Source organism: Cupressus sempervirens, chromosome 8 (genome assembly GCF_028749045.1).
Source record: "Cupressus sempervirens isolate cs-2001-9-10 chromosome 8, ASM2874904v1, whole genome shotgun sequence".
In the NCBI taxonomy this organism is placed as follows: Eukaryota; Viridiplantae; Streptophyta; class Pinopsida; order Cupressales; family Cupressaceae; genus Cupressus; species Cupressus sempervirens.
The window spans coordinates 30,284,987-30,298,256 of record NC_143125.1 but is presented as its reverse complement, the minus strand read 5'-3'; the positions used below and the strand labels follow the sequence as shown (position 1 = coordinate 30,298,256).

The window sequence follows — 13,270 nt, the reverse complement described above, 5'->3', positions numbered from 1 at the left end:
AAGGCAATGCAGTGAGCAACAAAACCGTTGACATGAAGGTTACACTTCAGCAAACCAATGGTACTAAGATGAATCATTAAAGACTTTTACCTTTTTATATAACTATTATTCTTTGTACTTCGCTTATCATGGAAAAAGTTATGCAGAGGAGAGAAACCTCAAGTTAGCATTCATTGAGCGCCTATGATGTTAATTACAAGTCTATTGAGATTCAAAAAGCAAATTGGAGCTACAATTTGAATAGCTAAAACAACTTTGTGGATGAAAAATCCTCTTTAAAAAAAAAATTGTACAAACTTGGGAGTTACAATCAATGTGTACAAAAGGAAAACCACAGGTCTAACTCTCTCATTTCCATAATACAAACCAACCATTATTAAATCACGAACTTTAAATGGTTAGAGAAGGCCATCCAATTTTCCCAGACTGAAATGAAATGGATGAACATATTCTTAATTCATTATTACAGTGACTACAAATCCACATGTTTTGCTAGATTGTAATTAAAACCAAGTGGTGGAGGAGGATGCTCTATCGTGGGCATCTCAGGCGGTAAGGGAGGAAGAGGCACATCCTTGTTCAAAATCTGCACCACATGTCGCATAGAAGGGCGCCTCTCAGGCAACACATGCAAGCACAGCAACCCCAATTTCAATGCCAATTCTATCTCTTCCGCCATAGAGGCATTGTGTCCACTAGCACGTAATAATCTAGGATCAGCAGCTAATAAAACCTTCCCGCGTACTTGAAAACTCCACACCCACTCCACCAAAACCATCTCTTCCTCACAACGGCATGGCTCAACAGGGCGACGTCCACACACAGTCTCTAACAACAAAGCACCGTAGCTATAAACATCAGATCTTGTGGTGGGCTTTCCCGTGCGCATGACCTCTGGCGCAACGTAGCCCAATGTACCAACCGCTCTCGTTGTCTGAGGGTTTTTTCCATGGTCGTAGAGGCGAGCTAGACCGAAGTCCCCGAGGCGAGCATTGAGCTTTCCATCCAAGAGAACGTTGCTAGCCTTGACATCCCTATGTATGACTTGTTGCTCCCACTCCTCGTGTAGATAAAGCAATGCAGCTGCCACGCCTTTCAAAATGGTGTACCTTTGCTCCCAGCTCAACCCGTTGCCATAGAAGAGCTTCTTGTCAAGGCTTGCATTGGGCATGTAGTCGTAAACTAATAGGAGCTCTGACTTCCTCTGGTGGCGGCAATAGCCATGTAGCCTCATCAAGTTGCGATGTCGAAGGCGACCAATGGTTACAATCTCTGCCAAGAATTCTCGTACTCCTTGTCTTGAGTCTTGTGACACTCGCTTCACCGCTACCTCTTGGCCATTACCTAGCACACCCCTAATGTAACATCATACCAATTTTGTTAGGAACTAAAGTAGGTACTACATAAATCTTACAATCAAATCCACAATTATTCAAAAGAAAAACTTTTAACTACTTTATTAACAAGTCTATTTGACTTTAAATATCTAATTTGATTCACGGTAATAAATAAGAGAATGGGCTTTGAAAATAATTCACAAAAATTTGACATCACATCACATGTACCAATTTGATTAGGCACATATGTAAGTAATACATAAAACTCAAACAAATTCACAATTATTTAAGAAAAAACAAAAAAATCTTTTGACTACTTTATTAATAAGTCTATTCAACTGAAATATGCTAAAAAATAATCACAAAATTTATTCTTTTTCTTAATAATAAATGACTAAAACACTGAAACATTTAAGAAAAAACATACACAAATTATTCTAAGAATTTACTAGAATACTTTAAAATGGCACTGGCTAAGCTTCATACGAAATCAAGACCAATAAAAGAGTAGAATATTTTTCAGATTCCCAAAATATACAGTGATTTTTTCTAAATCTGTGTTGCTTTGGACCAGTAAATATAAAAATCATAAAGAAAAATTGGTAAAAAAAAAAATTCTATGGCAGAAAATCTCAAGCTCATCCTTCAAAGCAAAAGAATCAATAGCCAGCAAAAATTTAAAAAATCTGTAATATGAATCAACTACCTGTAAACTTTGCCGAAACCCCCGGATCCTAACAGCTCCTTGAAATTCTTGGTAGCCTCCTTGAGCTCCCCGTACGTGAACTTCCTTGGCCCACACTCCGCCCACTGATCGAACCTCACTAATCTCCTCCTCACCAAAAACACCACGACCACAGAAACACAAACCAGCATTCCAAAACCCACACACAAAACAGCAATAAACACTCGCCCATCCCCTCTTTCACCGTTTCCAACATACTCCAAATCCAACTCAGCCGCCGCAGTACCATTCGACGCAAAACTCCACCCAAGAATCCAATGTTCGCTTGACAAAAGGCCAGTGGAAGCAGAAAAACCCACGTAAACATCATCCTCTAAAACGCCTCTAAGATCAACAGCAGTAGACAAAAGAGGACGCCTGGGCTTTTCCCCGCCGGCAAAAGCAACGAAAACTTCGACCCTGTGATTCGAACCCGCGTCGCGGACGTCAATCCAAGCCTGGATATTTCTCCCGCTCTTGAGGTCCAGTCCAGGGTCTTCGGAATCGGCGGAAACGAGCGAATTGACGTCGATCCCGACGTGGTTGCTGTTGGATTCCTTGAACGGCGACGCGTTCTCGACGGTGTCGAATTCGACGGCGAATAAATGGTTGGCTTTGTTGCCGATAGAAGAGGAATTTAATAACCCTAGGTATTCTCTCGGAAAAGCCCCCGGCAGGTCGGGGAACGGCGTCACGGCGAAGGCGAATCCATGGCCGCCCTGGCCTGGATATTCCGGCCGAATGGAGAACACGAAGGTCGTGCTGAACGAAAAGGTACCGTTTTGGGGGGTTTTCAGGCGAATTGGGAACGGATGAAATGCGTGGCCCACGACAACTTGGGTTTTGTTGGTGATCTGCAGGATGCCGGATTTCAAAACCCCGGCTGATCCATCCAGCTTTAAATTGCTGTTGCGGAAGCCATTGTAGACGAAAGAGCTTCCTTCGGTGAGGATTAGCAGGGACAAAAGAATTACGAGGCTCCGGATAAAACTCATACCTTTGGGAGAAGCGAGGGTTTTGGGAGAAGCGAGGGTTTTTTTTTTTCTCTTTCTTTTTTCCTTGGAAGAATTTGGTATGAATGATCGAATGGTGTGAGGTTTAAAGGGAGTGTGATAATTGTGCTCCGCATTTTTCAAAAGCGGGTACAGTTGATTGTGTTTTAAATGTTTCACGTTTCTCGTGAATTTCACGGTTTGTAAAGGAAAAAATTGGAAGGGTGTGTTTGTCTTATACTGGGTCTGCCCATACGTTTTACACCACGCATTTGTAGGAGTGGATGTCGCTTTCCCAAAGTATAAAGCAACTTAGGGTTTGAATTGATGTGGCGGTTTTCGCGGAAGGGGACTGGACTTTTGTCAACATCGATAAATTTGTTCGTGTTTCGTATGCGGTGGTCCATTAGGGAAGGTTTTGACTCGGAAAAGTATGGTAAATTCAAATTATCAAGCTTTAATAGTGAAATGTTTGGTAAAGTGATTTTTAATTATTAGTGAATGGCTATCCCAACACCAAAAAACGACATGGTATACATATGGTGTTGACCTTGTGTAGAAATTTGGAGGTCATGACAGACGGGTGTGGGTCTGTGGAGGAGGTGGGGAAGAATCTTTCTAACCCTACTCTTTTGGAAAATGGGGTTTTGGCTGACTAACCAGTGGTGTGTGGTCAAAAGATGGCAAATGGGACCCTGGGAGGTTGGAAGAATGCTCGTGTGGGATCCCAGGTGGTTAATGTTTCTAAGTAGGAACCCAAGATTGCTCACAATGCCAATGGGTCGATAATCTCCCTCCCGAACGATTGGGTGGACCATGTTACCTCTAGTTTAAAATTTTGTGGTTGGGAGATTTGTGGCCTTTAGATCCACGATAGAGATGGTGCGTAAGTGGGTTAGCCAAAAATGGAAGATAAAGGGTAGTGTTGATATCTCTACTATTCCAAGTGGCCTATTCTGTTTTAAATTCTCTGCGGAGGAGGATTTCAATTTTATACTCTCGAGAACCTGGTACTATAGGAAGCATTGTCTTGCATTAAGAAGTTGGCATCCGAGATTTGAGGCTAGTGTAGAACTCAACAAGCTAGGTCATGTCTGGGTAAGGCTACCTGGATTACCACTTGAATTTTGGGATGAGAAGATACTAAGGTGGATAGGAAATTCCTTTGGTCACTTTATGACTGCGGACAAGGTGACAATGCAAAAATCTAGACTGGTGTATGCCAAATTCTGTGTGAATGTGGCATTAAATCAAGCTCTCTTGACTATGGTTACTCTAAAAACTAAATGGGGAGAGAAATACCAACCCATAGACTATGAGAACGCTAGGCTTTTCTGTCAAAAATGTGGGCAATTTGGACATCTTATTGTTGACTATAAAGCCCAAATGCAGAGAGAGAAACAAAAAGAAGGATCCCTTGGAATAGTAAAAGAGATTGTTGGGGAACCCTCAAATGCCCCAAGACTAAACGAGGGGGTTGTTGATGTTCAAAATATGGAGGATAACATGACTTAGGATACCTCGGCTAAGAGAGTCGAGGGTCAAAGTGTACCTAAAGTAAGGGAAGTTCTAGAGGAGAATAGGAAAATGGAAGAATACCCATTTAGACATGAGATAGAGGAATTAATAAGTTCACCCCTGGGGAATCTTAAGGAAGGAGAAATAATGGAGGACAGTGAAATAGTGGCACACCACTCCCTTCTTAGTTCGCTAGCAAGTTTGGGTGATATATGCTTGCAGGAACATATTGAGGTAGACTGTGGTACCCAAGAACGGGTGTGCACTCCTCTAAAATTGATAAAGGCCTCCCCAACAGAGATTGTTGCAAAGGTGATGGCAAGTTTGGAGAAAGTTGAAAAGGAATTAAGTCCCATCTCAATACAAGAGGGTGATAATGGGAAATGGGAAGTGCAGAAAAGGAAGCAAAAGGGGGGGAAGAAACTAGATGTAGGAACTTGTGGGACAGCGGGAAGACTGACTAGTAGAGCAACCAGGACAAAACAAGCAGCAAGGGACGTGACCAGTGGTAAGCAGCTTATACTGGAGATTGTAACAAGAGGTAAGAAATGAAATTTCTCTCTTGGAATCAAAGGGGGTTAAATAACCCCTAGAAGCAATATGCTCTAAAACAGTGTATATTTCAAGAAAAGGTTGGCTGTGTGTTAATTCAAGGAACAAAAATGTCTAGTGCTAATTTTGTTAGACTAGTAAGTCATGTCTGGTCAAGGGCTAGCTTCGTACATATGAATGTTAATGGAGCCTCAGGGGTATTGCAACCATGTGGAACGCGTGCTCTATGACTAGGGCTAAGATATGGAAGGACAAAATTTTTATAATAACTGATTTCCAAACTAGTAATAAAAAATGGGGGCTTATTAACATTTATGCTTCTAACAACAAGGTAGGGAGGAAGGAAACTTATGGAAAGCTGGAAGGATTATAGATACCATGAAGGATGAACAGTTAATGTGTATGGGAGATTTTAATACCCCCCTCTATCACTCAAATTTAAGGGGAAATAGAGACAACCATAAAAGCTTGCAAGCTCTTCATGATTTTATGGGTAGAATGGATTTTATTGATGTTGATTTAAGAGGGAACCCATTCACATGGACTAATAATAGAAAAGGAAGATATCTAATCCAAGTAAGACTGGATAGATTAATAGTGTCAGGGAATTGATACCAATTGGGTAATTCCCTTCTGGAGAATCTCACAAGAACTACCTTTGATCACTCCCCTTTAATGTTTCATTGGGAGAATGGTTTAAGAGGAGGATCAAAACCCTTCAGATATTTAATTATGTGGCAATCCCACTTGGAATTCAAATATCGTATCCAAGAATGATGGAATATAAAATAGATGGTACTGCTATGTAAAAACTAATGCAGAAGCTAGATAATATAAGGAGTAATGTTAAGGGTTGGGCTAAGAGTTCCTTTGGAAAAAATTTCAAGATTAAAGGGGAAGTGGAGGAAAAACTTAAAAAACTGCAAAAAGAGATTATAGAGGGTAATAATCTGGATGTTGCTACTCAAGAGGAGGAAGAAAAGAAAAAAAATGGAAGGACATCATTTTAAGGGAGGAAATTTATTGGAAGCAAAGATCAAGGGTTCAATGGTTAATTGAGGGAGATAGGAACACTACTTTCTTCCATAGGTCAGCTTCTAATCATAAAAGAAGAAACACAATTAACAGGTTCGAAGGAGAAGGGGGAAGAGAATATAAGGATCAAGAGGAGATGGGGAGACATGTGGTAGAATATTTCTGCAATGCCTATAAAAAGGATAATAATACAAGAAATCAGGGTATTAGAAGAAGTTTGAGAAATATAATCCCACGGGTGCTTGGTGATGTGGAAAATAATTGCATTTTAGGTAGCATCACAGAAGAGGAAGTGAAAAGGCCTGTGTTTTCCATGAAAACCTATAAGGCCCTAGGACCTAATGGCTTCCCCCCTACATTTTTTCAGCAATTTTGGGAGGTCGTTAAAAGTGAACTAATATGGGCTACCAGAGATTTCTTCAAAACAAGGAAGATGCTAAAAAGGATAAGTAAAACCTTTATTGCGTTGGTCCCCAAGACCCTGACACCCGTGAGTCTGCTAGATTTTAGACCTATAAGCCTATGTAACATAGTGTGTAAGATATTTGCAAAAGTGTTAGTGAGTAGAATTAAGCCTTTCCTAGAAAGTATTATAGGAACACCACAAAAGGGGTTTGTGCCTGGTAGACAAATCCTAGATGCAGTGATAGCTACTCATGAAATCATACATTCTATGGCAAAGAATAAAAAACCTAGTATGGCTTTCAAGCTAGATATATCTAAGGCATATGATAAGGTAACGTGGGACTTCCTTTATGATGTGCTTGGAAGAGTGAGGTTTACTGATAGAGTCATAAACCTTATTAAGATGATGGTAGGGACAATTCAGTATGTTGTTCCTATAAATGGCTCTCCTTGGGGTAATTTTTCTGCGGAAAGAGGACTAAGACAAGGTGATCCACTATCTCCTTGTCTTTTTATTATGGTGGCAGAGGTGTTGGGGAGATCATTTTCTAAATTGGTTAATACAGGATGTGTGAAAGGAATAAAACCTGCAACTATTGTTGATATTGAGGTGTTGCAACAATTTGTAGATGACACATTTATGTTTCGTGAATCCTCTATTATGGAAGGTGAGGCTTGGAAAAGTATACTTAGAAATTATGAAGAAAGCTCATGGCAGCAAATAAATTACTCTAAGAGTAAGCTTTATTTTTTTAATACTGAGGCTATTATGCAAAGAAGGATAAGGAACATATTAGGTTGTCAATTGGCCAACCTCCCAGACACATATCTTGGACTACCGTTAACCACTAGGTAGGTGACAAATGAATTTTGGAATACTATTGTTGAAAGAACCCAAAGGAAGCTAGCAGGATGGAAAGGGAAGATTTTAAGTAATGCTAGTAAATTACAGTTACTCTCTGCGGCCCTCCAGGGCATTCTAATTTATTTCTTGTCCCTTTTTAAGATTAATCAAAATATGGCTGACAAAATAGAGATTTCTATGGTCAGGAAAGGAAGATAAGAACAAATTGAACCTAGTCAACTGGTAGGAGGTTTGTAAGCCAAAGGAAAAGGGGGATTGGGAGTTAGAATACTTTGAGACCTGAATAAAGCTCTCCTTGCGAAAGTTGGATGGAGATTGGGAGAAGAAAATAGTGATTGGAGCAATATCATTAAAGCTAAATATCTCTCAAACTCCCTATTCTCCCATAATCTGTTTAATAATGATCTCCTAGGAGGTTCCAAAATTTGGATGAATATTATTAGGAGCAGGGGGTTGCTAAGGGAAGGGATAAGATGGATCTTGGGAAATGGGCATAAAATCAGGTTCTGGGAAGATAGTTGGATGGGAGGGAAACCGCTGGTTTATAGCAAATTTAGAAGACTAATGGAGAAATTGAAGGAGGTGATAGGACAGCGAGTGGTGGATTATATTGACCAGGGAAGAAGGTGGAAAAAATTGCAAAATGATATGTACTCTTAGGAGGATATTCAAATTCTTAAAGAATTGGAAGAATTGATGGAAGCACAAAGAATTCCAATTTTAATTCAAGAGGATAAAGTGGTATGGGACTTAACTCCTAGTGGCAACTTTACAGTCAATTCGACTTACAAACATCTGTGGAGTAAAGATTTGTACTCCCTAATATGGTGTAAAGTTTGGATAAGTAATCTCCTTCCCATAATTAATTTTTTTTGGTGGATTGTTCAGCACGACAAAATTCTAACATTGGACAATCTGAAAAAAGGGGTTTCATTGTACCAAACAAATGTTATCTTTGCAAAGAATAAGAGGAGAATATCTCCCACCTATTTCTAAAATGTCCATATACTTTAAAGATATGGGAGTTTGTTTGGGAGAAATTGGGATTATGTTGGGTGTTGAAAGATAGGTTAAGTCAATTTGTGGAAAACTAGGACTGTCCCTTCTATCACCCTAAACTAATACTTCTATGGAAAAGTGTTCAACCTTATATTTGCTGGCATATCTAGAAAGAAAGAAACAATAGAATCTTTTGGGAGGAGGAAAAACCAAAGGAGGTTGTCATGGGAATTATGCAGAAATTGTTGAAGGAAAATATATTGATTGCTAAATGCAAGCTACCAAAGGAAGAACTAGGTGGAAAAGAAACACAAATAGTAGAGAGATGGGGTATCCATGAGAGTTTCAATCATTTTGATAACTCCAAGGTCTTAAAGAGAAAAAAAACAAGATGGAAACCACCAACCTTAACACAACTTAAGCTAAATTTTGATGGTGCTACAAAAGGGGGTATAGGAGTTGTGGGTGGAGTGCTAAACTCTGAGAATGTTGGAGGAGGAAGTAATAATCTGGCTGAAGCAATGGCTTTGCTCTAGGGCTTGCAATTTATGCAGATAAAGGAAATAACCATAGAAGGGGACTCCAAAAATTAATCATTGATTTGGTGAAGGGAGTTTCTAAACAAGGCTAGAATATCCTAAATGTTATCATGGATATAAGACATACTATTGATAGGATGGAGAAAGTCCAATCGTAGCATATTTATAGAGAAGGAAATATGGTGGCAGATGCTGCTACCACCATGGGATTTTAATTAAGAAAATTGACATGTTGGAGAAACTTAGAAAGTTTAAATGAGGAAATGAAGGCCCTAATTGGCAAGGAAAATGTCATGTCCCCTTTTCAAATAATTAAAAAAATAATAAACTTTGCTAAGGCAGGTAGGCTCCAAAAAGGTGAAGTTTCAGCAAAAGGGGCTAATCTTTGGAAACCAATGGACTAATAAATAAAAATTATTATTAAATTATATTTTATTAACCCCTCTTGGACGTGAGTTAGGGTTATGCCCTCTTTTAAGGGGTTTGGAGGCATTTTGGGGCTCATTCCAGAACTTGATTTTTGCTCATTTCTTTGTTGTTCTTCAGAGGCTGCCAAACCTGTGGAGAAGGAGACCCAAAAATGGGAGTTTGCAGGTTTCCAAGAAGGCTAAGAACGGGAGTTTGAAACCATTCCATGTGCATGCTCATACAGAGTTTGCCTTTGTGCTAAACAGTGTAGATTTGTGGGTTTTTGGGTGTGTTTTTTGTATGAGTTTGGTGTTTTCAGTTGAGTATTTCATATCAGTTTGGGTTGCTACTGTATATTAGACTTTTAAATGTTAAAATAGAGCTGAATATATGTATTGGGACGTGATTAAACTTCTGAGATAGATTATTAGTGTTTTTGTGGTGTTTTCGAACATATTTTGTGCTATTTCGGGAGCCCGATGAGCATAGTTTTTGTCCTACATTTTGAGCTGTTGTGTAAAGACTATACGGATCTGGAAATGTCAGTTTGTAGGCTGTTATGCTGCTGAAATTTTTGTAAAAATTTCCATTTTCAGATTTATTAATAATTTGTGAAGTTGTGAAGCTTTTAGCACTATTTTCAGCATACTCGATTTGGGGTTTCTTGAGGAATTTGGTGGATCTTTGGGATATTAGTTGTTTGATTTTAAAGATCTGATTTGAGGCTTGAAATATCATGAAAAATTAGAAAAGGGACATTTCAGAAAATGAGGGGCGCAAAATTTAAGCATGATTGGCAAATAAAGGTCAGTGCCAATTTTGGCAACATTATACCTAGGAAGACGAAATGTGCTAAATTTAATAGAAAGTTTAAGGGGAAGCTGATAAGACATCACCATGCTGATTGGATAATAAATGGAGGTGATTTTAGGTGGCAGTTATTTCTCCATTATAACACAAGGCAAAATTTGAATTAATTCCTTTTCGAAAGTATGAAAACTTTCAGTACCAAGGCTATCAGTACATTCAAGGATGTGAGAATAATAATGCTAAGTATATGCGAATCCCATGTTGGTGTTATTTGCAAAATTATTGTGATATTGGTGACTAATATTGACAAGAACCCTAACAATAAGGAAATTCAAATGCGAATTACTGAGGTTGGAGGGTCAAAAATCAATGAGGAGGAGATGGGTAGAGATTTGAATAGACTAGAACCATCGAAGATTGAAAAATTTAAAGATAGAATGGCAACCTAGTTTCTGTTAAAGGAGGGGGGATTTCTTCCCTATATGCAGGCGATGGCAAGATATGACGAAAATTGTGCACTCCAATTTGTGAATTGGTGGAATGAGTGCAAGGTCACAATAAATGGCATTACATTTCAAGTCATTGAAGAAGTGATTGCAATGGCTACTGAACTATCATGAGGTGGGGAAAATGGTGGAAGGTCACAAAAATTGCAGACGAGGCCAATATGATCATTTTTTTGAGGAGAATGAAGAACCAGTGCAGTATATGGGAGGATTTAGAAGGGACAAGCTTTCAACTCCGTGGGACGATGTCTGTCTGGTGATTATGAAATACCTTACACTTGAAGGTAGGTTTGGAGTTTACTACTACTATCACTTTCCACTACTCAATCATTTTAGGAAAAGGGATTTCATTTCTATTTCATTTTTTCTATTACATTCTCTAGAGGATATGGTTAATGATGTTAGGGAAAAAAGGAGTAAGGGTCTAAATTTTACCATTATTGTCATGCCCAAAAAAATTGGGGCAAAAACACACCAAACTTTTTCTTTTTTTTTAAAAAATGAGATTAACAACACCACTACGTTTGATTTAAGAACAAAATAATTACTTAACATAATAAATCTAAATTTTTTTTGGGGCGGATAAAATACATCAACTAATTTTTTTTAGACAACATATTTACCAATATTGATAATAACTTTCTTAACCCATAAAGCTTTCCTAAATAATAAAAACATCTAATATTCAGACAATTTAAAATTTATTAAACCTAATATATAAAACATCTTTCAAATCAAGACTAATATTAATTAATTCAATATAGTTAATTAAAAACATATACAACAACGATGCTCCATTTAATTAAATCTATTTCATTCTCTTTTATATTAGTCAAATTGATAATCAAATAAAATAAAATAATATAACACAATAAAATGCTAATCTTAATTTACTTAGTTAATAAATCATACATTTAACTATAACTAATAGTCATCAAAACTCACTCACATAATTAAAATAAAATTGTAAAATAATCAATATTAACATCTCTCACAACCTTCTAATCTAAATCTTATTAACATTAATCAATAAAAGAACGTACTAAATAAAATGACATTTATCGTCTAATCACTCGACTGACATAATAATACATCTACCTAATATTTTAACATTCTCTAATTTATTCTAAGATTGAACTAAATTTCAATGTTAAAATAAACTAATATTTAAAGCATCATTTAAAAAATACTACTAGAACACAATTCAAATAATACTAATCTAAAGCACACTTTAAAACTAAAATTAATAATTCTTAAAACTAAATTCTAAACAACCAAGTTATTAACTTCAAGCATTAAATTATTAACACAACTAAATTAACCTAACAACTAAACATCCCTTATTACTAATGCTAATACTATACAATAACATCTAACACTAAACAATACCCAAAAGAAATCTACTAGCAAAAATGACAAAATTATAACAAATCCTAAACTAAAATATCTAACCTAACAATTAACTCATTCTAATCCAACCTTATTAACCCACCCACCAAAACTGTCCTAACTCTCAACTACCCCGCTGACCAATGAAAAAACAACTTGGAGTTTTTTGCCCCAAGCCTCCACGCCTACCTAGGACAGCACGTGGTCCTAGTCCAACTTAGCCTACTGGCAGAAGTAATTCGCATGGAGGAAAGAAATAAGAGGTTACCTTCTACACAATAATGCTGAGATTTTCAAAACTTAGGAATAAAAGATTAACCACTAATAACAGCGCTGACTTGACTGGTCTGATACTCCTGACAAGGCACGAGAGACATGATGGAGGATTTTGCATAGGGAGGAGATTTGGGGGTTAGGAAGCCCAAAAAAAAAGAATGATAAGACTGGGACTTAAACTCAACCTGCTCCAATTCTCATTTGCTAGGAAGGTGATATGACAATTCACCTAGAGGCATGTGGGATAGCTTTTGTTGATAGCACATTTAAGAAAATAAGCCTTGTCAAAGCCTAGGGAGAATGGGAAAAGAGAATGGAGTTAAGGTTAAAAAGTTTTCTAAGTGAAGACTAGGAGTAGATAAAGGTGGTGGTAGAATTTTTATCAATTCTATTTATATTTAAAAATTGATTATTATTTTTTGAAGATATTTTAAATTATAATAGAATATAATAAACATTGTTATGTCTGTTGCTTTGTTTTCTTTTTGAAGCCCCATGTATTTTCTAGCATCTTGTAGATGCTTATTGAGATTTTCCTCTTCTTCTTCTTTTGCCATTGACGTTATGTGAATTATTTCCATTGAGGTAACTATTTTTTGGGTAGATTTATTTAAACAAAAAGGGACATAAATTGATATACTAGCAGGGTGATAATATTAGCTAGAGAGTATTTTCTCAATGTTCTATACGGGCTTACAAAACTAATAGTGTATCCCTTAAATCTATTAGATAATTAAGGTAGAATCTTATGCAATTTTCTTTTATTGTGTCTAGAGTAGATTAATCCAAGGATTATATTAGTCATTCAATTCACACTTGAACTCATGTAGAGGATCTCACAAATCATGTTTAGAGTAATACCCTCCCATCTTTATACAAGAGAATTAAAAAATTTCACTGTAATTTCAAGCAACT

General features: G+C 37.3%; 1 protein-coding gene across 1 annotated transcript; it reads right to left on the bottom strand.

Moving 5' to 3' along the window:
* Positions 1-437: 437 nt before the first annotated feature.
* On the bottom strand, positions 438-3,225 carry LOC149541426 (L-type lectin-domain containing receptor kinase IV.2-like). Its single transcript, XM_089796695.1, has 2 exons — positions 2,044-3,225; positions 438-1,355 (listed from the first exon to the last, which is right to left on the bottom strand). Exons 1-2 carry the CDS (start codon positions 3,054-3,056, stop codon positions 473-475), a joined length of 1,896 nt encoding a protein of 631 aa, XP_089652821.1. The 5' UTR covers positions 3,057-3,225; the 3' UTR covers positions 438-472.
* Positions 3,226-13,270: the final 10,045 nt, after the last annotated feature.